Here is a 26,516-nt window from a genome sequence, read left to right as displayed (position 1 = left end):
CTTTTTTATATGCCCCTTTTTTTTTTCAGTACAAAAACAAAAAGAACAATTTTTCTTTTTCTTTTTTTTTATTTTAATTTATTATTTACAAAAAAGAATCTCTTATTCCTCATCCCCTCACCAAATTTTTTGTTTTTTTTTTTTTATTGAGTCATGGATTGAGTTTCGGCAAACATTTGTAATGCCTTGATGATATGCATTGGATCCATATCCACTGCATTCCCTAATCTTTCCAACACACTTGCAAAACTACCCATTTTTTGTAAATACAAGGAAGATACGGCATTCTAAAAAAAAATTGAAAAATAAATTGTTTAAGCAAAAAAACCCTCCCTCCTCTTTTTTTTTTTTTTAAAAAAAAAAAAAACACACAAACCTCGACTCTTGCTACACAATTTTCCATCATGATAATCAATTCTTCATCATTGGCATCTTCACGTATATGTCGATCCAGCATGAGACCCAAACCCGATGGTGCGGTACTGACGGTGGTTGAGACCATTTCTCCATCATTGAGTGTATACTGACGTTGAATGGAACTACCAGCCATACTACGCGATAACATATTACCCGATGTCAAACGTTCGAGACGGATCGCTAAATTACTCATGGCACAGACCAAGTTAGGGTCGATGGTACGTACTGTCTTTCTTCCGGGTAGATGGGTGATACTACGTGCTGACAAATAATCAATGGACCCTGTTGTTGTATTAATCAGGGTATCATCGCTCAAGGGTGAAAGCAAGTTTTCTACCGCTGCTGCTGCTGTTGCTGCTGTAGGTTGGGGCGACATGGGATTAGAGACAGGTGGAGAGACAGCCATGATTTCGCTCTTGTCAGGTTCGATACGACCCAAGAGTTGTTTCGAATAGACCAAACTTAAGGTCTCGGGAGTCTCCAGACCTTTCAAACGTCGCTCACCCAATTCAACCACATGGAATCCCAATCGTTTCAATTGTAAAAGATCGCGACTGACGGGGAAACTACCGGAGAAGGAATCATTGACATCTGTCAAATTACTTACTTGTTGATCGGGTTCATCATCAAACATGCTTGGAAAATTTCGTAGTGCAGCAATGACATCGGAGGAGACACAAATTTGTCCACCATCAGCCGCGTTACAGATACGACTTGCTTTATTCACAACGGGACCGAAATAATCCATACGTTGTGTAATGGGGTTACGTTCAAATACAGGTGTACCCCAATGAATACCCATACGAACCGAAAGACCGTTATAGATGGTCACAGCGTCCTTTTTGATTTCTCTCCCTTCTTCCGTATCCAGAATACCCGCTGGCCAATCTGCCTCCAACAATTGTAATTGGACGGTGAAACACCATAAGAGAGCTGCCGTGATATTTTTGAAACAGACCATGAAAGCATCTCCTTCTGTTTTGACTTCGTAACCACCTACACTACGTAAAGTACGACGCATGATGGCGTCATGGATCTTGATGGCGGATCGCATATTTTCCGGCTGTGTTTCCCAGAACTGGGTGGATGATTTAATGTCGGTGAAGACCAAAGCCAGTTGACTGACGGGGGGTGCGACTTCCCTTTCTAAACGAGCCAAAGTAGAATCTCCTGGTACCTCTTCTTTACCTCTGCGTTTACTTTTGACGGGTAATCCATCCTCTGTGGTATCAGCGGACCCCGTACCACGACCGGGACCGTTATTATTTCTGTTATTTCGGAATCGTTTGTCTCGTTTATCAAAGATATCTCCTACACCAATGACCATGACCATGAGATTATCCGTAGCACCATAGGTGATGGCGAAATCACGTAGCTTTTGAGCAGCTGCCATTAAATCGTCCTTTTCTGTACGAGCGATATCCACAGCGGTTTGATAGGTCATTTTATCCCAAAGGCCTCTGGAAGCCATAATAACAAACTCGTCATTCTCTGCTAAATCAATGGTGGAGACAAAGGGATTACAATTAACGACAGGTATCAGATGAAAATGACCAAAGCTTCTGGACACGGCCAATTCATTGTTGAGTAGACCTGAATTGGAGACGAATCCACCGGCAGCACGTATACGAGAGACTTCACTTGGGTTTAATGGAATATGCTTTTGAGTGATCTCAAAGGCTTGACCATTATTTCGGGAGATGACGGCTAATGTATCACCTACGTTAGCGACATAGAGCTTGGTACCGGAGATATAACAGACAACGGCTGATGCACCTGAATCTTTATCAATATCCTGCGATACACCCAGACTTTGTTCCAGACCCAAGAAGACACGACGTACAGCAGAGACAATGGTATCATCGGATTCAATGGATCCTAATTCCTTGGTAAACTTTGTTGTGAGATTATCGTTCAAATGCTTGGTCAATCGACAACCTGATTTAGGATGCTTGGATCCGTCAAAGAGGGCAAAGATACATTCATCTTCCTTGGCACGAAAACGAGGCATGACGAGATCCCATGTGGAAAGATGATCGCTTGGACCTAACCAATCAGCCACACCATAGGCCATACCATTGACTTCAGACGGCGAGGTACGTACACGACAATCATGCGATTCCTCCGGTACGGAGACACCTAGGATGGTGATATCCATCAAACCCAGCATACGCAATCGATCCAGTGCCTTAAAATTGGACAGATCCTTATCCTTGGGATTGTTGGGATCCGGATGTGTCTTTTGAATTTCGAGACGTTTGTTACCGGACAAGTTGAGGTATTTTAGTTTTAGGTTCCAGTTCCAATTCCAATCATAGGGCCAATTCGCGATATTGTATTTCAATACATTGTTGCCGACATCCAGTACCAGTAATTTACGAAGTTTACCAATCTCGGCTGGTAAAGTCTGTAACTTGTTACCGTTGACGGCCAATACACGCATGTACTGCAGTTTTTCAATATCGTCTGCGGGGAGTGAGGTCAATTGGTTACCGGACAAGTACAGCTCATACAGGTGTTGATGACATAAACCATCCGCGGGGACCTCGTACAAGTCGTTAAATGATAGGTTCAAGGTACGAAGTTCGAGGAATAAAGAGAGAGGTGACCAGATATCATCGGTCAGTCGATTATCACCCAAGAACAATGAACGCAAGGACAATGAGAGAGGAGGAGGATGGTTACGTGGACTTGCAAAAAAACTAGGTGGGTTAAAGTTGGGTGGAGGAGGTGCGGAAGAAGGTGAGGCGGAGTTGGGTGGGTTATTGTTGTTGTTGTTGTTGTTGGTGCTAGTAGCGGTAGGATGCAATGTTTGCTCACTCAAATTGGTATTGATCATCATCGAGGCATGATGATGATTTGTGTTGCTTGTGGTGGTGGTAGGTGTGACAGGTGAGACCATAGCGTGAAAATGAGATTTGGAAGAGGGCGAAGTATGTGTCATGGAATTGTAATCGAGTAAACGATCGAGGGGTTTGATGACACCTTGACCTGCATTGAGTGAGGCGGGTATCATGGTCATGATATCATTATCATCATCATCACAAAGGGTTTCCAAATCAGCGGCCTTCTTCTTTATGCAAGGGGTTACGGATGGAGTGGTGAGAGCAGCTGAAAAAGGTTCGGGGAAGGACTCTAATAAATTGGAAGAACAATTCAAAGTTTGTAAAGCCGCACATAACCAAATTTCCTTGGGTAATGATTTCAAGTTGTTCTTTTGAGCATCCAATGCCTTGAGTACAGATAATTGACCGATTTCGCTTGGTAAACTTTCAAGATTATTGTTTTGGATGGATAATTTTACCAGACGTTGAAGGACACCGATGCTGGAAGGAATGGCGTTTAAGGTATTACTATCCAAGACCAAACGTTCCAACCCTTGTGTGTTATGAAACAAGTCTTCGGGGAGACTAGATAATTTACAGCATGAAAGGTTGAGTTCGGTCAAATGAAAGCCACCATTGCCAATACTGGTGAGGTTGAATTGGGTCAAATGGTTCTTATACATTTTCAGTTCCTTGAGTTTTCTGATTTGAAAATTAACAATACTGGTGGAATTATAATCGACCAAGAGAATCTCCAGTCGTGGTAGATGGGATACAACGTCTAGATCGGTGATCAAATTCTGACGGATATCGAGCTCCTGCAATTTGGTCAGGTTAATAAAACTGGAAGGTAAAGAACCCGTAATACGATTCGCGATCGCGAACAATCCAATCAGATTCGTCAATTGACCTATCTCGTCGGGGAACATTTGAATCTTATTAAAACTGATATCGAGGTAGGCCAAACTGAGTATATCACAAATGACGATGGGGAACTTGGTGAAGGAATTATTGGAGATAAATAAGGTGGTTAATAGTTGAAAATTAGCTGGGAATGATTCGGGGATGGATTCCAAATTGTTATTGATGGCACGTAAAGTACGTAAACCGGAGATCTCTTCCAAATGCGCATGATCTAAATCACGTAAACGGTTACCCGATATATTCAAATGTTCTAACGAAGCAATGTGTTGTGTTGAGGGAGGCAACGTAGTGTAATCGTTATTGGCTAACCAAAGCTGCTTTAGATTGGTACACATTTGAATAAAATCCAAGGGAACTTCGATCTGAAAGTTTTTTGAGATGTTGAGTGAATCGATACGTGAGGCATGCTTGTACAGGTAAATAGGAATGGTGGGTAAAGATCGTGATTGTAAATCTACGTGCTGTCCGAATTCAGTGTCGTCTTGGTTGGTTTGGGTGATATTGGGTACCATCTGAAATACAACTAAATAGGTACTATCGTCAATCTTGTCCTGATCCATGTACCCCATTTGTTCCTGTAACACCTTTTGAAGTTTAAGTGGTCGATCTGTCAATGCTAAAACGCGATCTATAATTTTAAAGTTGCTAGGTTAGATTTTTTTTTTTTTTTTTTTTTTTGGAGAATTCCCCCTCCCCCTCTACTTTACCCATGTTATGTCTCTTCATCACAAGGTTACATTTGTACACATCTGTCATAAATAGTTTTGTAGCCAATCTCTTTAGGATCTCCATGGTAGTTGAATTTAAGGGAACATGGAGGGTATTATATGTTTGATCGGGGCGATAAATTTTGATGTTTGCCTTTTTAAACGGGTGAAAAAAAAAAAAATTAGGACAATAAAAAAAAAGTGTGTGTGTGTGTGGGGGGGGGGGAGTTGTGATTTTACTTACATATTTCTTGGGTATATCCCATTTTTCTGGATCATTGATAGGATAATCCTCATAATCGTTTTGATCATCTTCATGAATTGTCTCTGAAGCGCCATCAAAGATGGAAGGGAGTTGTACGCCCCAACTATCGGGTGCAGCCCATGATTCGTCACAGGCCTAAAAATAATAATTAAGAAAATTGGGTCAGTCTGGGGTGTTGAAATCGAACTTTTATATATATATATATATACAATTGTATCGGATGCAGCCGAGCTATTGACGAGAGTATTTAATGTAGAAATGATAGATGGAGGTGCTGGAGAGTTTGATTTGTAATAATCACGATTAACGATCCCATCCATTCTTTCAAAGTTTTGATCCACTAAAAAAAAAACTATGTTAGAAACAACTTGGGGATTTTTTTTTTTTTTAAAAAAAAAAAAAGCTTTGTATAGATATATCTATATAATGTGTTCTTTGGGCATTACTTGCATTTTAAGTGTGATAAATAATCCTGAAGAGAGAGAGAGAGATGGTTAATCATACGTTTTGCGTACAATGGATGGATGGGGGTCTGCTTACTTTATGCTCTTTTCCTTTTTTATTATAGTTCCCGCTTAAACCACCAGATCTCTTTCTTTCACTATCCTTTAATTGTTGTTGGTAATAAGATCGTTGTACATCGGAGGCGGTCGTACTAGGATTATCAAAGAGTAAAGGTCGATGATCGTCACTGGATTTTTTACGTGTGGATGGAATGTTTGAATTGGTTGAAGAAGATGTTGTTGTTGATGAATTCGCTGTCCCTGTTGCAGGTGAGTAATCTAGGAATTGACGTTAACACCCCAATTTATATATATATATATATATATCTTTTTATTTTTTGCTTACGTTTCTTTTTGCCAAATCGAAATAAATGCCGCTTCTTGGGTGGTTGATCTGAGGGAAGGGGGGGGGGTTGAAAGGGGGAATCAATCTCCGTTCATTAACTCCGTCCAGGGCCTTTTTTTTTTTTTTTTTTTTTTTTTTATTAGGAAATCTTACCTTCCACTACAAGTGTTCGTCTTTCAATGGAACCACTTCTTCTGACTGTATGATGATTATCAGTTGCACCTATTTGTCTGCCTCCTCTTGGAAATGGTACAGCTGTTGTATTAATTTTGGGAGATGATGTTGAATGGTATTGATTTGTTCTGGGACTGCTAGCACTGTTGTTGTTGTTGTTGTGTTGAGTACGAACACTTGGTATTGGACTTGTCACTCGTGCAGATACGGACGAAAGCGGAGTCGGGGTAGGTTTATGCTTTGGTGTCGTTGATCCTGCTGCTGCTGCTGTTGTTGTGGTTGTTGTGTTGTTGTTAGTTGTACGTAGGTTCTGATGAGAGGTAGCGTTTTCCATCTGTAAAGATGTTTGGCCATCAAACGATCTTCTTCTTTCCATGTACTTGATGGGTGGTATAATTGAAATAGGAGAAACGTATGGTACAGGAGAGGGAATATGACCGGTTGAAGAATTACGAGTGTGACGCGAGGATTTTGTATGAAGGTTACTCGTAGTTGAATCAACTGTAGCTGGATTTAAAGGTGGTGTGGGTGAACCGGCTTTATATATAAAAAAAAAAAAAAAAAAAAAAAAAAAAAAAGTTAAAAAAGAGAAAAAGGAAAAGAGAGAGTGAGAAAAAAAAAAAAAAAGAAGAATCAAAAATAAACACACACACACACACACACGCACGCACACGCCATCCCAATTATTATCCCCTCTCTAAAACACACACTTTCCCCCCTCCCCCTTTTTTTTATATATATATTTATTATACCTCTGGAGGAGTCTGACGAATGATGTCCAAATACTCTATTAAAAAACGAATCGCTGCCTGTGTGTTGATGTGAATGGATATTATGGGTTGCATCTCTTCGTTTTCCACCATGACTCAATGGTTGTTGATCCCAACTAGGTGAATGGTTATGTTTTGACTGTGGAATATCCATGTATATATATTTTTTATCTTTTTTTTTGAAACCTTGCAAAAAAAAAAAAAAAAAAAAAAAAAAAAAGGGCAAGAGAGAGAGAGAGAGAGAGAGAGAAAGGCAGGTGTATAAATTTTTTTTTTTACGAGTTATTCGTGTAACAGATTACACATGTGAAGACATATAAGAAAAAAAAAACCAAATGTGACGTAGACTTATAAATTTTTGTCTCTTGGGGATTGTTTTTGTGCTTTGGAGTTACTTTGTTAGACTATACCTATAAATTTTTTTTTTTTTTACCCCTTCTTCTCCCCCCCCCCCCTTTTTTTATAACCCACTTCTTGTTATATACCTCATAGAACTACAAGAATAAGCATTTTTTGGACCATGGAACGTATTGATAGTATTCATTCCTCTAGTTCGTCAGATGACAATGTTCGAAACCCGAAACCCATATTAATATCCAGTCCTCCATCTCATCATCAATCGAGAAGATCCATCAGTGGTATCGATATCCTGAACGGCTTAAAAATTATGACTTCAGGCGGTACAAGTATCTTGAACAACTTGAATGACAGCAATATACCTCCTTCACCTGTACCTTCTCAGTTAATATCAGAACATCATTTCAGTCACATTGATGACTTTGATATCAAGGAACCCATCGGTATAAATAAAAAAAAAAAAAAATCATGCATACAACTGCCCCATGTTTCTGTCAGTTTCTTATTCTTTTTTTTTGTTAAGGCTATGGTTCTTCTGCCATTGTTTATAAAGCCATCTACAAACCCTCTGGTAAACGCATGGCTCTAAAAATGATTGACCTTGATAAATTTGAACGAAATCAAATTGATGAACTCCGAGTAAATATGACATCTTTTTTTTATGTAGCAAACGGACTTTCAACCTAACACACTCTTTTTTTCCCCTCCTCCTCTCTCGCTTCTTCTTGTGTATGATGATTTAGCGTGAAACTGCATTAATGGCATTATCCAAACATCCCAATGTATTGCGTGTCTATGGTTCCTTTGTACACGGATCTAAATTATACATTGTCACACCTTTTTTAGGAGGCGGATCCTGTCTCGATATCATGAAGACTCGTTTTCCCAACGGGTTGGACGAATTTAGTATTGCTACTATTTTAAAGCAAGCCTTGGAAGCGTTATTGTATTTGCATAAAAATGGTCATATTCATCGTGATGTGAAAGCTGGTAATCTATTGATGGATGATGATGGATCTGTTCTCTTGGGAGACTTTGGTGTGTCTTCATCCCTCATGGAAACAGGTGAACGAGGTATGCGAAAGACGTTTGTTGGCACGGTAAGTTTTTTCCCTTGATATATATGTGTGTGTGTGTTGTCACTGAAACAATTTTTTTCTTTTTTTTTAATATATGAAAAAGCCTTGTTGGATGGCACCGGAAGTGATGGAACAGGCAGAATACGATTACAAGGCAGATATTTGGAGTTTTGGCATCACGGCGATTGAATTAGCTACGGGACATGCACCATTTGCTAAATACCCTCCATTGAAAGTACTCATGATGACACTTTCCAATGATCCTCCTACTTTAGACCGTGAAGGAACCGTTCATAAATACTCTAAATACTTTAAAGAAATGATTGATACCTGTCTCTCCAAAGATCCCTTAAAGAGGTTTGGGCACACACTACACCCCTTTTGATGAATGTTTTTTTAAAAAAAAAAAAGAAAAAAAGTTAAACTAACTCTCTCTCTACGCATTCTATATGTGTTCCTCCCTTCCCTGCCAGACCGAATGCCGAAAAATTATTGTTACACCCATTTTTCAAACAAGCCAAGAGAAAGGATTACTTATGCAAGACAATTTTAGCAGAGTTACCACCATTGGAACAACGACCTCGAAAGATCATGCCTCAGAAACAAGTCACGATCATACGTACCGATGAATGGGATTTTGATGACGATGAAGAGGAGGAAGAGGATTTGATAGATGCGAATGGGGATCCTCTCATGATCAGTCACCTAGGACAACAACAGCCCATACAACAGCAACAACAACAGCAGCAACAACAGCAGGAGAACTCGAAAAAGGCAGCCACGAAACGACATATTTCCTTTGGCGATGTGGTGGTGCGTAGTAATAGTATGGTGCATCCTTCAGATCCAGTACCTACCCCTCCTACTACTACTACTGCATCGGTGGTAGGTACCCCACCTCGAAAATCTCGGTTTGTGATTGAAGAGACTTCTTCACGCGACCCAACGGACACGTACAATTCCAGCTCAGTGCGTAGTTCCAGCCCTATGTTAGATGAGGAAGTGACGCATGATGGTGAAATCATGAAGGGTCGATTTTATGTCAACCAACAAAATAAACCTGATTCTTCACTCGCTGTTGTATCACCCGCTGGAGAAGAGGATGTACCGATGCATGGATTACACAAGATACCTAGTCAAGACACATTGAATGTCACTGACCGTAAATCACGATTTGAAATTTCTTCTTCTACTACCTCACCCATGATGTATCAACCCGTACCTCTTTCTCGTGACAGCTCAAGTTATTCCTCTTCCTCTAACCCTACCAGTGGACGTAGTACGACAACAACAACGACAACAACAGCGGTGACGGAAAAACGATACCCGGATACAAGTACATTGACTAGTGAAAATATCGCGTTATTAACGGAATCATCACGTAAGATTGGTCGATTTGAATTGACGGGTGGATCTGCTTGTTCATCTGTGGATGTGACACCACGAGGTAGTATCTCTTCGAGTCATGTGGAACATCCCATGACGATGCATGGACATCATGCTCAATCGCATTTGTCGATTGATTCGAATGCGTCTAGTCCTCAATATCAGATTGAAGAATTACTGCGATTTAATGAATCCCAACGCATCATTTTGCAGGAACTCAGCTTGGCATTTAACAAGAAACCCACAGCGATGACGACGGACGTGGTGGAGGATACTTACATGGAAGATTGTCAAGTGGGTGAAGAGATATCGAGTACAGTGGAACATTTAGATAAATTAATTCAATTGACGCTCAAGGAAAATATGCAGTTACAAAAAGAGAATGAAGCATTAAGACGAGAATTGAAGGAACTGAAATCAAACTAAAAAAAAAAAGACACTTATTTTCTCTCTCTCTCTCTCTCTCCTTTTTTTTTTTTTTTTTTTTTTTTTGTTCGTTGGTGTGAATTGAATTGTATTTAGCTTTAGTAGTAAAAGGGAGGGAAAGGTATAGTGTGTGTGGTACAAAAAAAGGGGGAATGGGGGTATTTATATATTTTTTTTTTTTTTTAATTTTCGGTTTTGGCACTTTCTCTTGCAGCACGAATTAAGGGAGAAAGAGATCTTAAAGGATCAGCCAATTTCAAAAATGGATGTTGTAGCATGTCAGCAGCGGAGGGTCTTAATTCGGGATCGACCAATAAACATTTAGCCAAAAAATCCTTAAAGTCCACAGATAAGGATTCGGGGCTTTGTAAGGTGGGTGTACCATTGGTGGCGATCAAATACAAGGCACGTAACGGGTTTTCGTTTAAATAAGGTGGTTCCCCTTCAATCATTTCAATAGCCATAATACCCAAAGACCAGATATCGACCTTGGATCCATATTCTTTACGTGTCACTACTTCAGGTGCCATCCAATACGGTGTACCTACCATCGTCGTACGCTTGGTTTGACTCTCATTTAACTGCGCACAGAACCCAAAGTCGGCTTACATTTTTTTTAAAAAAAAAAAGAAGAGTTAGATTGGGGGGGTGAACGATAAAAAAAAAAGGTCACTTTTTGTTTACTCACTCAGTTTAATATCACCTTGCATGCTCAACAGGATATTATCGCTCTTGATATCTCTATGAATCACACCATTGGAATGTAAATGATCCAAACCTTGTAAGACCTCTTTACAGACCGCAGCAATTTGACCCTCCATCATCATATTGCATGTGACGACATCGGTCAAACTACCACCCTCCATATACTCCATGACGACCCATAAATCACCTTTCCAGAGATACGAATCCAAGTAATTGACAATATTACTGTTTTGTGATTTCTTCATGACGAGAATTTCATTAATGATGAGTTCCTTCTTGGGTTGTTGTTCTAGGTTCATTTGTTTGATGGCAACGGGTGTCATGCCTTTGTCTCCTGTCTTGCGATAAGCTATAAACACACCGCCCGACGCACTTTTTTTTAAAAAAAAAAAGGTGATGTTAGTCCCTCCTCCTTCATAATCATAGGTCTTTTTTTTTTCTTTTACCCTTGACCGATTTTGACCATGTCACGGTAGATATCGTTGGGATCGATATTGTAGCAAATATCCTGCAACTGTTTTACGATATCGAATTCGGCTGCTTTGGGTTCTTTGGCCTTACGTTTAACAACGGGCGGATAATCTCCTTCTTCCGTAGGGGTCTCTTGTTGTTGTTGTTGTTGTTGCTGTTGGGTGGTGGTTTCTGGCTTGGGTTTGTCCAGTACAAGGGAAGAACGATTAGAGACCTACGGAAGAGAGGGGAGGGGAAGGGGGGGGGGGGAGTTGAGTGGGTTTAATATAAAGTGTTTTTTTGCTTGCTTGCTTACCATAGAGGCACGTTTGGAGCTGTAGTCGGGAAACTTTAATTTGGATAATCGACGCAATGAATTTGTCAAGGCGTTTCCCTTTTGTGCGGTAGTTTCTGGAATGGATTCTGTGGTGGATCGATTGGTGAGTGTTTTTGGAATTTTATGCCAAACGGCTTCATCTAATTCTCTTGCTTCTTGATAAAATTCAATGGCATTAATGACAGCCTAAAAAAAAATACATAATTTTTTAAGGAGAAGAGAAAAGGGGAGTTGTATAAAAACCAGTTTTGAATAACTAAACATCTATTACTCCTTTTTATATATATATATATACCTGTGGATTTGTCTCCTGTTCGATCTGAGTTATACCACTTGACTTTAAAAGTGTATGCCATTCTCTTGGTAGACCCGTAAACTCACCTGTATTTGCATCAAAACCAACATGCGTGACATGTCTTGTATTATAAGGAGACGAGATATCCATCGGTCCAGATATATCCATCGGCATTTCGAGCGAGTTATTGTTGTTGGCGGACATCAGGTCTACAGAATAAAAATTTTAACAGAGTTTTTTTTTTTTTAGGGAAAAAAATATCCTTGTTTTTTTTTATATATATATTTTATAGTTTTACCAACAAACTTATCCAATACGCCCTTGAACTTGCTATCTCGCTTTTCTTCATTATGTTGCTGTCTTTGGAAAGAGTCGATGCTACCCATGGACGGCGTTGTATTGTAGAGTTTAGTTACGTGAGACTTGTGAGAAAGGGTACGTGAAAGTCGATTATCTAATAAGAAAAGGGGGGACGTTTTGTACGATGTTAATATTTTTTTTTTAATTCAAAATACAAAAGAGAGAAGAAGAAGAAGAAGAAAAAAAAAGAAAACTATTCCTTCTTTTTTTTTTTTATTATTTTGCCTTTTAGCATGTATACAGAAGGGGAGAAGAAAAGGGAAAAAAAGTCCTTTTTTTTTGTTGTTGTTTCCCTTTATAACAACAAATAAAAAGGGGAGACCCAGTCCCCCCCCCCATAAAAAAAAGTAAAGAGGGGGGGAGACAATAGATATTGTATAGGAGTTTTTTTTTTCTTCAGGAGACAACATACAAAAAAAACACCCCTCGGTGAAACACTGAGACATGTATTAAAAAAAATAGATTTAAGTCTGCCTATCCTCTCATCTCTCTCTTTTTGTTCTTACACACACACACACACACACAATGTCCGACATACCTTCAAGAAAGATTGTTATTGCCTATGACCAATCCATTGTGGGTATCAAGGTACTAGAATGGATCAACGATCACCATATCCTGCTACCCAATGATGATGTGACAGTTGTGTTGGCCATTAATGAGGATTACAGCCGGATTGAGGGTCCCGGTGGTTGGCAGGCAGTGGGTGGCTCTGGCGGTGTCAATGCAGTCAATTCCTATCGGGAAGCCATTCGTGTCTTTGAGAGAGAGGGACAAGAGCATCTGAACGAAGCTCTCTTTGCTATTGTACAAACAGGCGTTGTAAATGCTCTACTTTTTTTTTTGTCTGCATCCCCACACCCCAATTTGTCTCACACCCTTTTTTTTTTTGTAGAAAAACGTAAAATCAGAAATCTTGAGAGGTCATGCTGCAGAGGAAATCACTAAATACGCTCGTGCTCAACACCCTGATATTGTCATTTGTGGTAACCGTGGCAATGGTTACTTGAAGAGGTTCGTTTCTTTTTTTCTTTTTCTTTTATGCATAATAACAACAACAAAAATATTAATCAACAAAAAAAACAGAAAATTATTGGGCTCAGTGTCAGAGTATCTTACACATCATCTTGACTGCACAGTCATGGTTGTGCGTGCCCCCAACAAATAATTATTAAAAAAACCCCACCTGATAATATTTACTTATAAAAACACCTTGTGATGATATTTCGTCATAATACATTGTATATATACATATATAAAAAAAAAGGTGCCATGTATTATTTTTACCTTTTTTCCACCTTCCCCCTTTCAAAATTTATAAACCCCCCTCAAAAATAAAATGCCAAAGTTAATTGTACTTCATATTTCACCCAACAAAGAAACGGAAAGCTCACTCATGAATCCAAAGCGGATACCGACAGGCGAAAAAGAAGAGGATGGAAAGGAAAGAGTGGTTCGGTTTTCCAAGGTCATCCTCGTCAATAATATAAAAACTGTTTATCTCATGAAAAATAATCATTGGCCCGGTGCAACTCGTCATCATGTCAATAAAAGTTTTTTAAATCAACTGTCATCAAGGCAATCGTCTCTATAAAAAAAAAAAAAAAATCCCCCCCCCCTTTCATTTACACATGTACCTTTTTATATATATACATAATAAATCATGGCTTTTCATTGGGCTGTATAAAAAAAAAATACATATTCACACACGAAAAAAAAAAAACATGACAGCTTGCGTATGTCTAGAGACACCTCACCTCCCAAAAAAGTCGCGTGTAGACAAAATGATGTCAGGCTGGTTAAAGGATCTTCTGGGCAATTGGGCGTTTTTTTTTTTTTTTTTTTTTTTTGATGGTATGGAAGGATCCACACTAGTGATAGACTATATTTAGAGCTCCCAAAAGCTAAATTGGCAAATTGCTAAAATAGGAGAAAAGAACGAAATGGTCGATCTCCCACTCTTTTTTTTTAATTAACTTTTCAACTAAACGGAGTTTCTTAGCGTTGTGAAAAGGACTGGGTACCTCATGCACCCACTCGTGACCTGTTTCCCTCTCCCCCTTTTCTTTCGAGTATAAAAATCAACTTTTTTTTTTAAAAAAAAAAAAAACTAAAAAGTAGAATTCCCAATCTCTCTCTCTCTCTCTCTTTTTTTTTTTTTTGCCCTTTATATATATATTATCAGCTGGTTCTGTCAAAAAAAGAAAAAAAGAAAAAATGAGTTTACAATTTAGTAACATGAGTATTCAAGGTAAAAAAAGTAGTAGAGTACGAGTGAAAAGAAAGAAACTTATTATAATGTAGACAAGAGTGCTAGTCAACTAGAAATCCAAAACGCCTACTTGATACAACAAAATGAACACTTGACAAAAGAACTATCATTTACCAGATATACCATTCAAGCTTTGAAAAGCATGACAACACAAAGAGATACGGTCTTGACCGAAACCAGGCTGGAACTGGAAAGAGCTTTACATCATATCCAACTACTCTCGTCGACCCTTCAACGACAACAACAACAACAACAACAACAACAACAACAACAACAGAATGGCTTATCTGGTATAGGTCCTCAGTTAATGCAAGATGACTTATCCGATGATCAAGAACTATCTGAAGACGAAATGATGTATGAAGACAACCCAAGGCCTTCTTTGGACATCATGTCCAAGTTACCTCTTCGCCATCCTCATCACCATGGAAATCAAATCTTTGTGAACGAAGTAAATTACTAAAACAAAAAACAAACAAACAAACAAAAAACAATAAAAAATTAAACAGAAAAGAATTGATTTCTTTATTTCATTGTACTCTCTTCTCGCTGGGCGAAATATATATATATAAAAAAAAAAGAGTGTTTGCAGGGGGATCCGGTTTTTGGGGGTAGCAAATAAGCAACAATAAAGAGTGTGTGTTTCTTTATTTCAAAAACATTATATTATATGCAGGAATCTTCTTCCCCTTTTCCCTTAGACAAGTGTTTCAAGAAGCAAAAAAGAAAAAAACTTGATCTTATTTACTATTGTGTGTGTTTGTACAATCAGCCTTTAAGGAGAGCGGGGCTTATTTTCACTTCCGTTAATAAATAACATCGGCATACCTGAATATAGACTTTTTTTTTTGCGTGTGTGTGTATGAGGAGGAGGGAGGAGGAGGAGGGGGAAAGGAAAGATTCTCACGGACTCTTTCCTTTTCCCCCCTCCTCCTTTATTTCTGCGAGAACTTTTCTTTTCTGCCCTCCTTTTCTCTCTCGGAGGAAGAGGGTTGTTGATTACGGTGCGGGGTGGCATCATCTTAATGAGGAAATTTTTGTAAAGTTCCAATCAAATTTCCTGGTTCCGTGTCACCCCCATTTATTTTTTTATTTTTTATTTTATTTTCATAAAAAGCAAAATTGCATAAAAAAAGATTGGCTTGTCATTATTTAAGGGAGGGGCAAAACGATTAACAAATCTGGGGTCATTCGAAAGGCAAAAAAAAAAAAAAGAAAACCAATGTTGTTGTTAGGAAGCTTCTCCCATTGTTTATAAAAAAAAAATAAAAAGACAACTCACTTTTTTTTTTTACAGTAATCACATCGTATCCATCCTACTGACTCTTTTTTTATATGCACTTAAACCTTAAAGTAACCGCGTCCATCATCCACAAAGCCACTTTAAAAGACAAGTATTACATTGGGGCGTGTAGTATCAGTACACTTGTAATACTCAACAAAATAATGAATGCGGTCAATGCAAAACATATAGATTGACACTAAAATATATTATTTCTCGTTCCCCCCCCCCTCCCACAATAAAATATTCATACTTCTCCGAAATAATGAGAACGTGCCTTTATCTCTCTCTTCTTTCTTTTCTTTTTTATCTGTGCCAGTAGCATGTTAATTGTTACAAATAAACTCAGATAATCAATGGTATCAACTCCTAGTAAGTCGGATGTCCTTTCATTTGACTTTCCAAACAAAGGGACATTATTATATGTAAACCTACTGTGTGTGTGTGGGGGGGGGGAATGAGTGTGTGTGTTTTGAAGTGGAGACTTAATGTAACTCGCTCACCCAATAAACTTCCTTCTCGAACATGCTGGGGAGGGGGGGACCAGGCCTTATTTAGGTCTGCAATTAGGGGGTGGGTGGGGGACCAAAAAAAAATCTCTTTTTTTTCTCTCTCCCCCTTTTTCTCTCTCACTCTAATCTTTTAACCCGCCCAATGTCTACGAAATTAAAACTACCTTCTATTCCAGTCCGAACCCCCAAGAATCGGTTTCAATCTGACATTGAAGAAGCCAACAAGATTGGACAACGCGTGACTATTCCCAGTTTAGATAATTGCACGGGTATTCTTCGTTATGTGGGTGAACCTGATTTCAAGTCGGGTGTCTGGGCAGGTATTGAACTAGATAAGCAAGGTGAAGGCAAGAACGACGGCAGTGTACAAGGGTAAAAAAAAAAAACATGTTATTTTTTTACATCTTTTTTGTTTAATTAAACAACAAGGTTTTAGAAAGAGGTATTTTCAATGTGCTCCAAACACGGGTATATTCATTGGCGTCAACAAAATTATTATTCACCCACCAGCTCTTCCCACCATGAAAAAGAAACCTTCACCTACATCTTCAACCACGCGTAAATCAAACTTGCCTTTAACAAGAAATCCTTCCCATTCAACTCGAATTTTAAACTCTTCTTCTTCTAGTTCCACCACCACCACCAATAGCAGTCAGAGTACGAAAATGAGGGCTCATGGTTTACGTATTTCATCCGTACCTACAACAACCGCCGTCACTTCTTCACCACCGTCGTCGTCATCATCATCGGCAGCGACAGTGACAGCGCCTGCTATGACCAGAAAAAAATCAACGCCTTCGCCTGCTATAACTACCGTTCCTGTCATACCGGTCATCCCACATTCACCTACCCCACCTCCTCCTCCTCTTTCAGTGGTACAAACCCCTCCTCCAGCGCAGACACCGTCACCTTCTGTAACACCAACACCACCACCACCGCCAGCAGTAGCAACAGCGGCAGTAACAGCAACAACATCAACATCAACGGCAGCAGCAGCAGCAACAGCAGTAGCAGCGGCGGAAGAAAAACATCACCAAGAAACAAACCAACTGTATGAAATGTTAGAAAAAGTGCAACGTGAACGAGATCTATTCCAGCAGCAAATGAAGAGCAAGGAGACAGCGTGGGAGCGACTTGTCTCATCCAAGGAAAGTCTGGTGATACAAGTGGAAGAGCGTGATGCGACGAACCGTCGTTTACGAAATGAATGGGATGCGTTGACGACACGAATGGAAACACTGGAAGGGGAATTAGCAGAACGCGATGCAACCATTGCTAAATTTCAACGTGATGAGGAAAAGACGAGCCAGGATGGACGTCGAATTGAACGTTTGGATCATCTGGTGCGTGAACTTCAGGCGCAGGTGAAGGGACAGATGGAGGAAGCAGTATTGAAGGGACGTGAGTACCAGGGGTCCATCGATCAAGTACGTAAGGAAGTGACGGCCAGTGAATCGTTGAACGCTGCGTTGGAAAAGGAGTGTCAAGAACTAAGATTGGCGGGTTTAGAGGCGATGCATGCCTATGAGGACTCGGTGCATGCGATCACGGCCAAGCATGCACACCAATTGGAAGAAAAGGATGCACAAATAGCACGTCTGGAGTATATCATTGCGGATCTGAAACATAAGCAAAGTACATTGTTTGATGACGATGAGTTGGATATCGAGACGCGTTTGAAGGAGCTCTCACAATCGAATAGCAGTAGCGATCAAACCCATCGTCTGGAGGAACAATTGGAGCTGACCATGGCAGAATTGGATTCGGAAAGAAGGACGATAGCAACGATCGTGCATGAATGTGATGGATTGAAATTGGAATTGAAGGCAGCGCGTCAACAATGCGTGACGACGGAACAAAAATATGGCGCGTTGCAGGCGGATTTCGAAAAGGAATTAGCGGATAAAAAGAAATTGATGGAGGAGGCGGATAGTGCATTTGAGAGACAAGCGAAAGCGGAAGATGAACATTATCAGTCCAAGTTAAGCACGATGGCTTTAGAAAAGGAATACAATGCGTTACTAGAGAGTCATAAACAATTAGAATCCGAATACAGTAAATTGATGGATGAGATGATGGTGTTGGAAAAGCAAGATGCTTCACCTGACGCAGGAATCCGAGAGAAATTTCAAGCGCTCGAAAATGAAAGGGATACACTAACCAAGCAATTGGCAGAAAAGAGCACACAAGTAAAACAACTGTGTAAAGATTTGGCCGAATTGGAAAACTTGGTTGAAAACCGAGTGTTTGGTGAATCTGAATTAGAGGAAGAATTAGAGCTGGAAAGAAAGAAGGTGATTTCATTATCACGAGAATTAAACGAGGTTAAAAGTAGTCATGGAAGGAATAGCTTTAAGAATATGTTGATCTCACCTACCACGACCAGTACCACGTCGAGTCCAACACCATCTCATGGGAATGATGATTTATCGCGATACTGCGAAATTTGCGAACGATATGGACATGATTTATTACAATGCAAAAATACGACTGCTGCTACTGCTGCGGCAGCGGCGGCTGCCAAAATGGTGAGTTTCATTGATACTCACTATGCTTATATAAACAACCTAACAAACTACTTTTTCTAAAAAAAAAAAAAACTTTTTTATCCTCCTTTTCCATAGTATTGTGATAATTGTGATGATTATGGAAACCATCTCACTGAACATTGTCCTAATCAAGATGAAACCTTTTAAAAAAAAAAAAGAATAATAAACATTTGTATATATACACACATTTTTTTTTATGGGTTGTTTGATTAAATACAATTTATTGGTTCCTATTTTACAACAACTCTCCCTATTTTTGGCTGTGTATGTTTGTGTGTCTTATGTGAATAATTTATATACTTTTTTATTTTTTTATTTCTAATTCTTTCCCTTTTTTTCTTTTTCCTTTTCTTTTTCATATTTAAATATCTCGTTCTCCTTTTTGTAAAAGGATTAAAATCACCTCCCACCTTCCCACACATACACATACACACACAAATAAACAAACATCAAATCACGTCAATGAGTGGCTACGCATCACACTATTTATCAAAAATATACAACGCATTTACATTATCCTGGAGTGTCACGACCACACAACAAACACAAGAAAGTGACATGCAAGGTATTGATGAAGATTACTGCATTGTCAAATGTGCTTCACCTTCCTCTGTCCAATCGACCTTGACGCTGATAGAGGGTGTACCCATCAATTTCCATCATACGCAAGATATCCTGGACGAATTCTATCTGATGCATGACAAATTGTATCACACATGTCATCAATTTGATGCCTGTCGTGTGACAGAACAGTTCTCCAATACACATTTCAAGATGGGATCGGAGCTCAAGTTGCTGATTCGGTTTATGGCGAGACGCTATGGGGACAACGGTTGGTTGACCTTGATGGGTTTACTGATGATTGCTCGTCAGGTCTTGACGACACCATCTCAGGTCAAGAAGGAACTGTTGCATGTCACGATGATTGGGAGAGAGTTGGCGGTGGCGATGCTGTGTGCGTTGTCTTGTAAGTCAACGGTGGTCATCCATACGCATCTCAAAGTAGCCATACTGGAGATCCTTCAATGTAGACAGTGGTTTCCTTCTTTGAGGGACACTTGTCTCGAGTTGAGTCAACATGATAAGGATTGGGAGCTCCATGCACACTATCATCAAGTGGTGTCTATGGCAACCCAATACGTGTCGCAAGGAGACCAAGTGTAAAAAAAAAAAAATAATGAAAAATCAAATAAAAAAAACCTCCCACAAACAAACAAACATTTATTTTTAATCATGCGCATGAAAAAAAAAAAAAAAAAATTAAAAAAAACCGCAGTAATTGTGGGGGGAAAAGGAGAGAAGTTTTTTTGTTTTCATAGGTTTATGTGCTATCCAATACACGAGAAATACTATCAAATTTGCTCACATTGGGAGCCACGGTTTTATCCAATTGAGCAAGTAAATCCATGGCTTGATCATAATCATTTGCGATCGACTCCATGACGTCTTTATCCATGTTGGAGGGTTTATGCTCGTGTAACGTTTCCAAACTTTGGGCCTTGTACAATGCTTCTCTTGTTTCATCCTCCACCATGGACGCAATGACATCGGTTAATAAATGGGTCATGCGTTCACGTCTTTCTACAATTTCTTTTGTCAATGCTTCCAACTCCTTTTTTGTCTCTAACACTTCGTTTTCTAAATCTTCATTGATAGGTTCCTCAATCGTCAATAGATCTTAATAGGACATTAGTTTCACTGTGGGTTCGTCATGGTCGCATTTTTTTTTTTGAAGGGGGAGGTTTTACCGTTCATGTTAAAGTTGGGATTATCCACTAATTGAATACATTCAGTGAAATCGGAAAATACTTTATTTAACCACTATAAAAAAAAATCTGAAATGGGTTACTTTTAAAAAGGACACAGAAAAAGGCCTGGTTTTTTTTTTTTTTTTTTTTTTTTAGTAACAACAAAAGGATCTTACACTCTCCATTTCCAACTTTCCTTCTTTACGTTGGAGAGGATTGATGGCTTCCTCATCGACCATGGCTTCTGTCAAGCGCTTTAGTTCTAAGCGTAGAAATAAGAAATCATTTGTCTCTAATTCTAAACGTTTCCTTTGCGTATGCATAACCTTTTCAAAAAAAAAAAAAAAAAAAAAAAAAAAAAAAAAGGTTTAAACAAAAAAATAAGGAAGACCGCCCTCTCTTTTTTATTTGTGACTCTCTCCTCCATTCTTTTTTTTTTTTTTTTTTCTTTAAAAAAATTAAAAAGAGGGGGGGGAGCTATGTATACTATGGACAAAGGTAAAATCTAGAATACTATTGCTGCTGTTGTTGTCGTTCCCATTGATGTTGAAACGGTGAGAGATAGGCCTGCCACGCATCCAACTCCATACTACTGGGCACGCTCCAAAACGGATTTTCTGGTATATTCCTCAGATGCGTCTCCTCTGCCGTCGTTGTCGCCGCATCCATCCTGGACATCATCGGTTGAGCGATCGGTGTTGCATATGAAAACGACATCATGTCCCCTTGTTGTGTACTGTTCAATCCCGGTGTACTGTAAAACTGTGGGAACATAAAGTCTTCAAAATCAAACAAAGCGGAGGGTCCACACATCATGGTTGGTCCGTGTCCTGCTGTGCTGCTTGTATATTGAAACGATGATGATGATGCTGCTGTAGCTGCTGCTGGTGGTGGCATGGGTTGTGTGGGATGTCCATAGGTGTGTATCGGATGAAACCCACCCACGGGTGGTCCATACGCTTTTGGAGGAGTGACAACCGGGGGAGATAGATTATCTAAGAAAAAGACATAAGTTTTTTATATCATTATTACTATTATTCTGGAACAAGTACCTTCCATGCCAAAAGTAGGTTGTGTAGGTGTATACAATTGATTGATCCAACTACCGTCATTCACAGCAGGTTGTGCAAGATCAAACGACACATCCTTTTGCGCATGACCGTGGGGAAACCATTGTTGACGCAAAGTACCCGTCGATGAATCCTCCGTGGCGTACACGTTGGGAGCGGTGGGGGTGGCGACGGGGGTGGGCTTACGGGGGTGAGCATCTTTGGTAGCTGGCTGGGAAGGATGAGTTTTTGTTGGGTTTGGAGGAGGTGGAGTTTTAGACATATTGAGTTGACTGAGAAATTCGGGATCATCCACAAAAAGCGAGCTCAAGGCCACGACTTTTTTTAACACGGCACCCATACCCACGGCCATGGGTGAAAGCATACCCAGTTTATCCACAACGGCAAAGGCACGCACAAGGTTGGATTTGGCGACACTGGAGATGGCAGAATCTGGGTTGAAGCAGTTGTGGATGTGGATCAGGGAGGCGGTAAAGACGGGATAGAGTGCAAAACCCCAAGAGACCAGTAGGAAATCACGGTAATGCATACGCTCAGAGACCTCGGTGATACGAATGGCGGCATGCGTACAGATTTCAAGCGCACTCTGAGATGCATGGTTGTCGCTGTAAGAGCTGTCTTTGTTGAGGGTATCTTCCTTGGTAATAAAGGGCCGGTGTAATAAAATAAGAAGTGTACAATAGGAGAGGCATAGTAAACCTTTTTTTTTTTTTTGATGTATATGTTAGAGACTTTTATATATATATATATGGATATATAGATAGATTTACCAGACATGGACAGGAGTGGTACATGGTCTTGGGCCAACAGACTTTGGCTTCCAGCCGACGATAAATCCATTAAAGGAGGTAAGGATTTTTTCCAATTGGCCAGAGCATTATCCAGATAGGCCACAATGGCATCGCTTCCATGTACGGCACTGTGTTTCTTGGCCTGAGGGGTATATAAACCTTGCAAGATGCGACCCAAGATCTCTGACAATTTCAGAAGCAATAGGAACGGTTGATTCATGGGGATAGAGGGTTCTTTCACTCTAGCGGCCACGTTTCCATCCAGTGATGGGTAGCGCGGCAAATGTCTGTCAGTGTCTGTCATGGTGTCCATGATATTGTCCATGCTGACATTTTCAGAGGGGTAGAGTTCATCACAGTCCTCGTCAAAGGCGGTTAAGGGACGTCCTGTGCCTGAAGAAAACCATCGGTCAAGGATGTACACTGACCACCATACCATTCTACGTGTTTCTTTTTCTTGTTGCGATATTTTCCAGCCATCGCTTGATCTATGCAATCCAATATCCTGGCTCTACAAAGAGGGGGGTGGGGGTAAAATTGGCCGTGTTAAAATAAAAAATACAAGCAAACGGACAACTGCTTATTGTTTACCATGCGAACAGCCTAAAATAAGGAGGGGGGAGAGACAGCAAAAAAAAAAAAAAATTAGTTCATTCGAACTTTATGTATATGAACCCAATCCACTTACAACACAGTTCAATAACCATCCAGACGACCAATTCTCGAAATTGACCGAATGATTATGTCCAATGACGATGGCCTGGATGGATGATAAACAGGGAGCATATTTACCCTTGATAAAGACAATCAAGGTAGAAAAGAGTCGTTGATCCAAATTCTCTGGTAAATCCCACGGCTTACCTCCCTCATCCAACCTCTCCGCGTCACCAAACTTTTTACAGTTCTCAATATATCTGACAGCTGCACCATACATGGCATTTAAGAGAGGTCCTGCAGGAAAACACGATTGGATACCGCGATATTCCTCTAAAAAGGATGTCTTGTTTACCACCGGTAAAAGTGGATGGATATAAGCAAAATAGCTGAATATATACAAAACAAAACAAAAAAGTAGGGGATATGGGGGGCTGTGTTAAACTAGGCTGACGCTGATGCTTGCATTTTTTTTAAAAAAAAAACATAATACCCTTACATTTTAAGTAGACGATCACCGAGTGATTTCTGGAGACCTGATACCTTCCAAACCCAGTCATCGATATTGGACACGGTTTCATCAGGCTTCATAAACCCAAGCTCGATCAATTGCTTGACTTGTGCCGATCGACGATCGTTGGGGGAGGCGGTTTTTTTGATATGAAAATAGTCATTGTTTTCGTGATGGTGAATGGCGATACCGTATTGTGATAGTGTCTTTTCATCGAGGAGATTCATCTTTTTAAAGATGCAGGAAACGTTATTGTTACTGACAAAGCGGCCCTCTGTGGTAAGATGAGAACTGGAAATGGTTTCTAGCATGACGTTGGGTTCATCTATTCTTTCGGAGGTGCGTGTATCTACTCGCTTGGGTTTTTTGATCACCGGCTGTGTTGCTTCTGCCTCTGCTTCTACTTCTGCTGATGCTGATGCTATGACGACGGATGATGTGGTTTGTTCGGATGCATCTTTGGATTTCATACTGCTGATTAATTCTTCAATTCTTTTTAATCTGTTCTCCAAGACATTAATGTACCTGTCAAAACAAAAAAAAAGAGGGGTAAATGTGAGCCATGTGTGCATGATACCTGAATATTGTATTACCCTCTTGGTGGACCACGTTTTTTTATACTTTGCATAAATTTATTAGATTTTGAAATTTTGAAATTCTTTTCACAATGAAGAAGGGTTTTACCTTGTATTATAAGTACATCCTTTTTGATATGATATACAATTTTTACAGGAAGTGGAATTATCGATTGTACAACATTTGATTTTCTTTCTTCTACATTCATCACTTTAAAAAAAAAATCATGGCATGATCAATCTAAATTTTGCCTATAATTGGGAAATAGATAGACCCCGCACACTTACCAGGCTCTTACAGGACGACGATCTCGTGGTGCATAATGGACGTTGGAAGGGCCACCATGGGGTGCAATAGGTTGATATCTTGGTTCTGGGGTTGATCTTTTACTGATATCGTTCACGCCAGCCTGTGGCTTATTGAAACTTCCTGACATGCTTTTTCCCAATGGCTGATGGTGAACAAGAGTTGTAAGAAAGAGATTTTTATGAAAAAGGAATCTTGTTTTTAAAAAAAAAAGTGAACGAGCTTTTTTTTTTTTTTCTTTTCTTTAAAAAAATTAAATAACTACAAAAGAGGATAAAAAAGAAATCATGATCGTTGTTTTTCCTAAAATTGTAAAATAAAAAAAATCCCGGAAAAACCGGATGGTAATTAACCGTACTTTTTTATTGGCCCAAAAGAAAGGAGCGTGCTTTCCCCCCCTGGGACAGGGACCGTAACGATACACGAGCATCACATTGAATGATTTTTTTTTCTTTGAAAAAAAGACGATAGCAACCATGAATAACAATTTATGGGGAATTTCTGACCTTGAAAAAAAGTATGCAGTTCATATTAATGTTGAGACAATTTTAAATTAGCCACTTTTGGTAAAAATATAAAAAATAGCATTTTGTGATCATGAACAGTTGCATGAGATGGTTAGAAATTGAAAGCAGGGAAATAAAAAAGGTAGTACCATTAAAAAAAGCACATGCAATAAAACACACAGACGCAGTTACTTTTTTTTTTTTTTTTTTTTTTTGAACATTTGCGAGCTTGTAGTCCTGTTTGCTTCAAATAGGAGGGTGACAAACGAAATAAATTAAATAGATTAAGGCCATGACAAAATATGTGATAAAAAAAAAACCATCGAGAAACCCGGTTTTAATATGTTTACGTTATAAAAAACAGTGATATAAATTGCAAAAATGTTGACTCGTCATTGGTTTTTATCTATTTTTTTTTTTTTTTCAAGAAAGTATAAAGGTTCATTTTAAGCGCCAATGTAAACTCTCGCGGGAAGACGCTTTGATTAAGCTATTTTGTAATGAAAAATATTTTGACTATATGGATCCATGCTTTTGTGCCATCAAAAATGGGAAGTATTATAAACCACCTTGGCGTTTGGCCACACCATGCTTTATTTTGTAACTAAGCACCAAATTACTGATAACGACCTTTTTCCAGGATGAAATCCTCATATTCAAGACTTTAGCTGTGCTATATTTTAATGAAAGAGATGCCGCTAATATGATTGCATGTTCCTGTTTTAAAAATACAAAACATGTTATACTCAATATTGAGATCTTATTCTTTCTTGTTCCCTTTTTTCGCTTAACATGCTGTTTTCAATTGAATTTTTCATATAGTAAACTGTCGTTTCCGTACGTTCCTTCAAGCTCAAAATTATTTATAATATCATATTGGATCATTAGGTTTGGATTTTAATTTTTTTTTTTTTTTTTTTTTTTTTTTTGGAAAGACCTAAAATCGTCCATAACACAGAGTATACCTTGTAGAAAATCGCAAATTTTACAAATGCACCTTTTGGATACCCTTTCTGTAGGTATAATGAAAAGTGTTCTTATGTAACTATAACCCAAATTTAATGTATTTTACGCTGGTAGTGTTTTTAGAGAAGTTTTATTATTAGAAAAATTATATTCGGGACATAATTAAAAATCCAATTTTTGCTATACAAAATATTTTTTCTACATATTGTGTTGCTGTGTAAAATACATCAAAAGATGGGCCTAAGTTTTCCGCACATTTTAGATAAAATTTTAGTATCCATGGAGCTTACTTTGACACGAAGATTATAAAATCACAATTTTGATCATCTTGAACCAACGGGTACCTCGAAGGTTTATCACTAAGAGAGAATATCTTTTATCCCTAAAATCCATCGCTGGCTATCTTTCTGGAAGCGGCTCCATATAAATGACTGACAAGAATATCTT

The 26,516-nt window shown here is 39.1% G+C and overlaps 8 protein-coding genes across 8 annotated transcripts; 5 read left to right on the top strand and 3 right to left on the bottom strand.

The window, feature by feature from the left end:
• Positions 1-49: 49 nt before the first annotated feature.
• EV154DRAFT_604855 (uncharacterized protein) lies at positions 50-7,151 on the bottom strand. Its single transcript, XM_051607438.1, has 10 exons — positions 6,914-7,151; positions 6,141-6,698; positions 5,988-6,035; positions 5,679-5,920; positions 5,589-5,610; positions 5,348-5,478; positions 5,118-5,273; positions 4,874-5,027; positions 377-4,794; positions 50-287 (listed from the first exon to the last, which is right to left on the bottom strand). Exons 1-10 carry the CDS (start codon positions 7,083-7,085, stop codon positions 144-146), a joined length of 6,045 nt encoding a protein of 2,014 aa, XP_051454841.1. The 5' UTR covers positions 7,086-7,151; the 3' UTR covers positions 50-143.
• A 147-nt stretch (positions 7,152-7,298) lies between these two features.
• EV154DRAFT_469010 (kinase-like domain-containing protein) lies at positions 7,299-10,243 on the top strand. Its single transcript, XM_051597811.1, has 5 exons — positions 7,299-7,731; positions 7,812-7,927; positions 8,032-8,388; positions 8,471-8,724; positions 8,841-10,243. The coding sequence occupies exons 1-5, from the start codon at positions 7,452-7,454 to the stop codon at positions 10,177-10,179; spliced, it is 2,346 nt and encodes a 781-aa protein (XP_051454840.1). The 5' UTR covers positions 7,299-7,451; the 3' UTR covers positions 10,180-10,243.
• A 37-nt stretch (positions 10,244-10,280) lies between these two features.
• EV154DRAFT_517883 (kinase-like domain-containing protein) lies at positions 10,281-12,563 on the bottom strand. The gene is made up of 6 exons (XM_051602545.1): positions 12,265-12,563; positions 11,967-12,175; positions 11,651-11,857; positions 11,331-11,569; positions 10,868-11,256; positions 10,281-10,783 (listed from the first exon to the last, which is right to left on the bottom strand). The coding sequence occupies exons 1-6, from the start codon at positions 12,350-12,352 to the stop codon at positions 10,362-10,364; spliced, it is 1,554 nt and encodes a 517-aa protein (XP_051454839.1). The 5' UTR covers positions 12,353-12,563; the 3' UTR covers positions 10,281-10,361.
• On the top strand, positions 12,564-13,595 carry EV154DRAFT_517879 (uncharacterized protein). Its single transcript, XM_051602544.1, has 3 exons — positions 12,564-13,148; positions 13,222-13,340; positions 13,413-13,595. The coding sequence occupies exons 1-3, from the start codon at positions 12,852-12,854 to the stop codon at positions 13,492-13,494; spliced, it is 498 nt and encodes a 165-aa protein (XP_051454838.1). The 5' UTR covers positions 12,564-12,851; the 3' UTR covers positions 13,495-13,595.
• Positions 13,596-14,424: 829 nt separating this feature from the next.
• EV154DRAFT_517856 (uncharacterized protein) lies at positions 14,425-15,091 on the top strand. Its single transcript, XM_051602543.1, is given in 3 exon segments — positions 14,425-14,577; positions 14,631-14,835; positions 14,851-15,091. The coding sequence occupies 3 exon segments, from the start codon at positions 14,544-14,546 to the stop codon at positions 15,059-15,061; spliced, it is 450 nt and encodes a 149-aa protein (XP_051454837.1). The 5' UTR covers positions 14,425-14,543; the 3' UTR covers positions 15,062-15,091.
• A 1,367-nt stretch (positions 15,092-16,458) lies between these two features.
• EV154DRAFT_517854 (uncharacterized protein) lies at positions 16,459-19,128 on the top strand. Its single transcript, XM_051602542.1, has 3 exons — positions 16,459-16,764; positions 16,829-18,920; positions 19,017-19,128. Exons 1-3 carry the CDS (start codon positions 16,535-16,537, stop codon positions 19,086-19,088), a joined length of 2,394 nt encoding a protein of 797 aa, XP_051454836.1. The 5' UTR covers positions 16,459-16,534; the 3' UTR covers positions 19,089-19,128.
• Positions 19,129-19,300: 172 nt separating this feature from the next.
• Positions 19,301-20,159, top strand: EV154DRAFT_517853 (uncharacterized protein). The gene has a single exon (XM_051602541.1). The coding sequence runs from the start codon at positions 19,404-19,406 to the stop codon at positions 20,103-20,105; it is 702 nt and encodes a 233-aa protein (XP_051454835.1). The 5' UTR covers positions 19,301-19,403; the 3' UTR covers positions 20,106-20,159.
• A 1,037-nt stretch (positions 20,160-21,196) lies between these two features.
• EV154DRAFT_310263 (fungal-specific transcription factor domain-containing protein) lies at positions 21,197-24,917 on the bottom strand. Its single transcript, XM_051594905.1, has 9 exons — positions 24,579-24,917; positions 24,400-24,501; positions 24,309-24,335; positions 23,704-24,240; positions 23,239-23,593; positions 23,142-23,153; positions 22,530-23,061; positions 21,742-22,458; positions 21,197-21,684 (listed from the first exon to the last, which is right to left on the bottom strand). Exons 1-9 carry the CDS (start codon positions 24,725-24,727, stop codon positions 21,203-21,205), a joined length of 2,913 nt encoding a protein of 970 aa, XP_051454834.1. The 5' UTR covers positions 24,728-24,917; the 3' UTR covers positions 21,197-21,202.
• Positions 24,918-26,516: the final 1,599 nt, after the last annotated feature.

This window comes from Mucor mucedo (assembly GCF_025094135.1).
Source record: "Mucor mucedo strain NRRL 3635 chromosome Unknown EV154scaffold_86, whole genome shotgun sequence".
Taxonomy (NCBI): Eukaryota; Fungi; Mucoromycota; class Mucoromycetes; order Mucorales; family Mucoraceae; genus Mucor; species Mucor mucedo.
The sequence above is the reverse complement of the archived record's forward strand: the minus strand, read 5'-3'. Positions and strand labels throughout refer to the sequence as shown.

What these genes read in the sequence shown, in the direction of transcription:
- EV154DRAFT_604855 (XM_051607438.1), bottom strand. Translation starts at nt 7,085, where the DNA reads ATGGATATTCCACAGTCAAAACATAACCATTCACCTAGTTGGGATCAA. An exon ending in AAAAAGGAAAAGAGCATAAA is followed by an intron (nt 5,611 to 5,678) that starts GTAAGCAGACCC and finishes CTCTCTCTTCAG; the next exon opens with GATTATTTATCACACTTAAA. An exon ending in TTATTTATCACACTTAAAAT is followed by an intron (nt 5,479 to 5,588) that starts GCAAGTAATGCC and finishes TTTTTTTTTTAG; the next exon opens with TGGATCAAAACTTTGAAAGA.
- EV154DRAFT_469010 (XM_051597811.1), top strand. Translation starts at nt 7,452, where the DNA reads ATGGAACGTATTGATAGTATTCATTCCTCTAGTTCGTCAGATGACAAT. An exon ending in ATCAAATTGATGAACTCCGA is followed by an intron (nt 7,928 to 8,031) that starts GTAAATATGACA and finishes ATGATGATTTAG; the next exon opens with CGTGAAACTGCATTAATGGC. An exon ending in TCCAAAGATCCCTTAAAGAG is followed by an intron (nt 8,725 to 8,840) that starts GTTTGGGCACAC and finishes CTTCCCTGCCAG; the next exon opens with ACCGAATGCCGAAAAATTAT.
- EV154DRAFT_517883 (XM_051602545.1), bottom strand. Translation starts at nt 12,352, where the DNA reads ATGGGTAGCATCGACTCTTTCCAAAGACAGCAACATAATGAAGAAAAG. An exon ending in AACAGGAGACAAATCCACAG is followed by an intron (nt 11,858 to 11,966) that starts GTATATATATAT and finishes ATTTTTTTTTAG; the next exon opens with GCTGTCATTAATGCCATTGA. An exon ending in GCTCCAAACGTGCCTCTATG is followed by an intron (nt 11,570 to 11,650) that starts GTAAGCAAGCAA and finishes TCTCTTCCGTAG; the next exon opens with GTCTCTAATCGTTCTTCCCT.
- EV154DRAFT_517879 (XM_051602544.1), top strand. Translation starts at nt 12,852, where the DNA reads ATGTCCGACATACCTTCAAGAAAGATTGTTATTGCCTATGACCAATCC. An exon ending in CTATTGTACAAACAGGCGTT is followed by an intron (nt 13,149 to 13,221) that starts GTAAATGCTCTA and finishes TTTTTTTTGTAG; the next exon opens with AAAAACGTAAAATCAGAAAT. An exon ending in GGCAATGGTTACTTGAAGAG is followed by an intron (nt 13,341 to 13,412) that starts GTTCGTTTCTTT and finishes CAAAAAAAACAG; the next exon opens with AAAATTATTGGGCTCAGTGT.
- EV154DRAFT_517856 (XM_051602543.1), top strand. Translation starts at nt 14,544, where the DNA reads ATGAGTTTACAATTTAGTAACATGAGTATTCAAG. An exon ending in TAGTAACATGAGTATTCAAG is followed by an intron (nt 14,578 to 14,630) that starts GTAAAAAAAGTA and finishes ATTATAATGTAG; the next exon opens with ACAAGAGTGCTAGTCAACTA.
- EV154DRAFT_517854 (XM_051602542.1), top strand. Translation starts at nt 16,535, where the DNA reads ATGTCTACGAAATTAAAACTACCTTCTATTCCAGTCCGAACCCCCAAG. An exon ending in AACGACGGCAGTGTACAAGG is followed by an intron (nt 16,765 to 16,828) that starts GTAAAAAAAAAA and finishes ACAAGGTTTTAG; the next exon opens with AAAGAGGTATTTTCAATGTG. An exon ending in CAGCGGCGGCTGCCAAAATG is followed by an intron (nt 18,921 to 19,016) that starts GTGAGTTTCATT and finishes CCTTTTCCATAG; the next exon opens with TATTGTGATAATTGTGATGA.
- EV154DRAFT_517853 (XM_051602541.1), top strand. Translation starts at nt 19,404, where the DNA reads ATGAGTGGCTACGCATCACACTATTTATCAAAAATATACAACGCATTT.
- EV154DRAFT_310263 (XM_051594905.1), bottom strand. Translation starts at nt 24,727, where the DNA reads ATGTCAGGAAGTTTCAATAAGCCACAGGCTGGCGTGAACGATATCAGT. An exon ending in CGTCGTCCTGTAAGAGCCTG is followed by an intron (nt 24,502 to 24,578) that starts GTAAGTGTGCGG and finishes TTTTTTTTAAAG; the next exon opens with TGATGAATGTAGAAGAAAGA. An exon ending in AAACGTGGTCCACCAAGAGG is followed by an intron (nt 24,241 to 24,308) that starts GTAATACAATAT and finishes TTGTTTTGACAG; the next exon opens with GTACATTAATGTCTTGGAGA.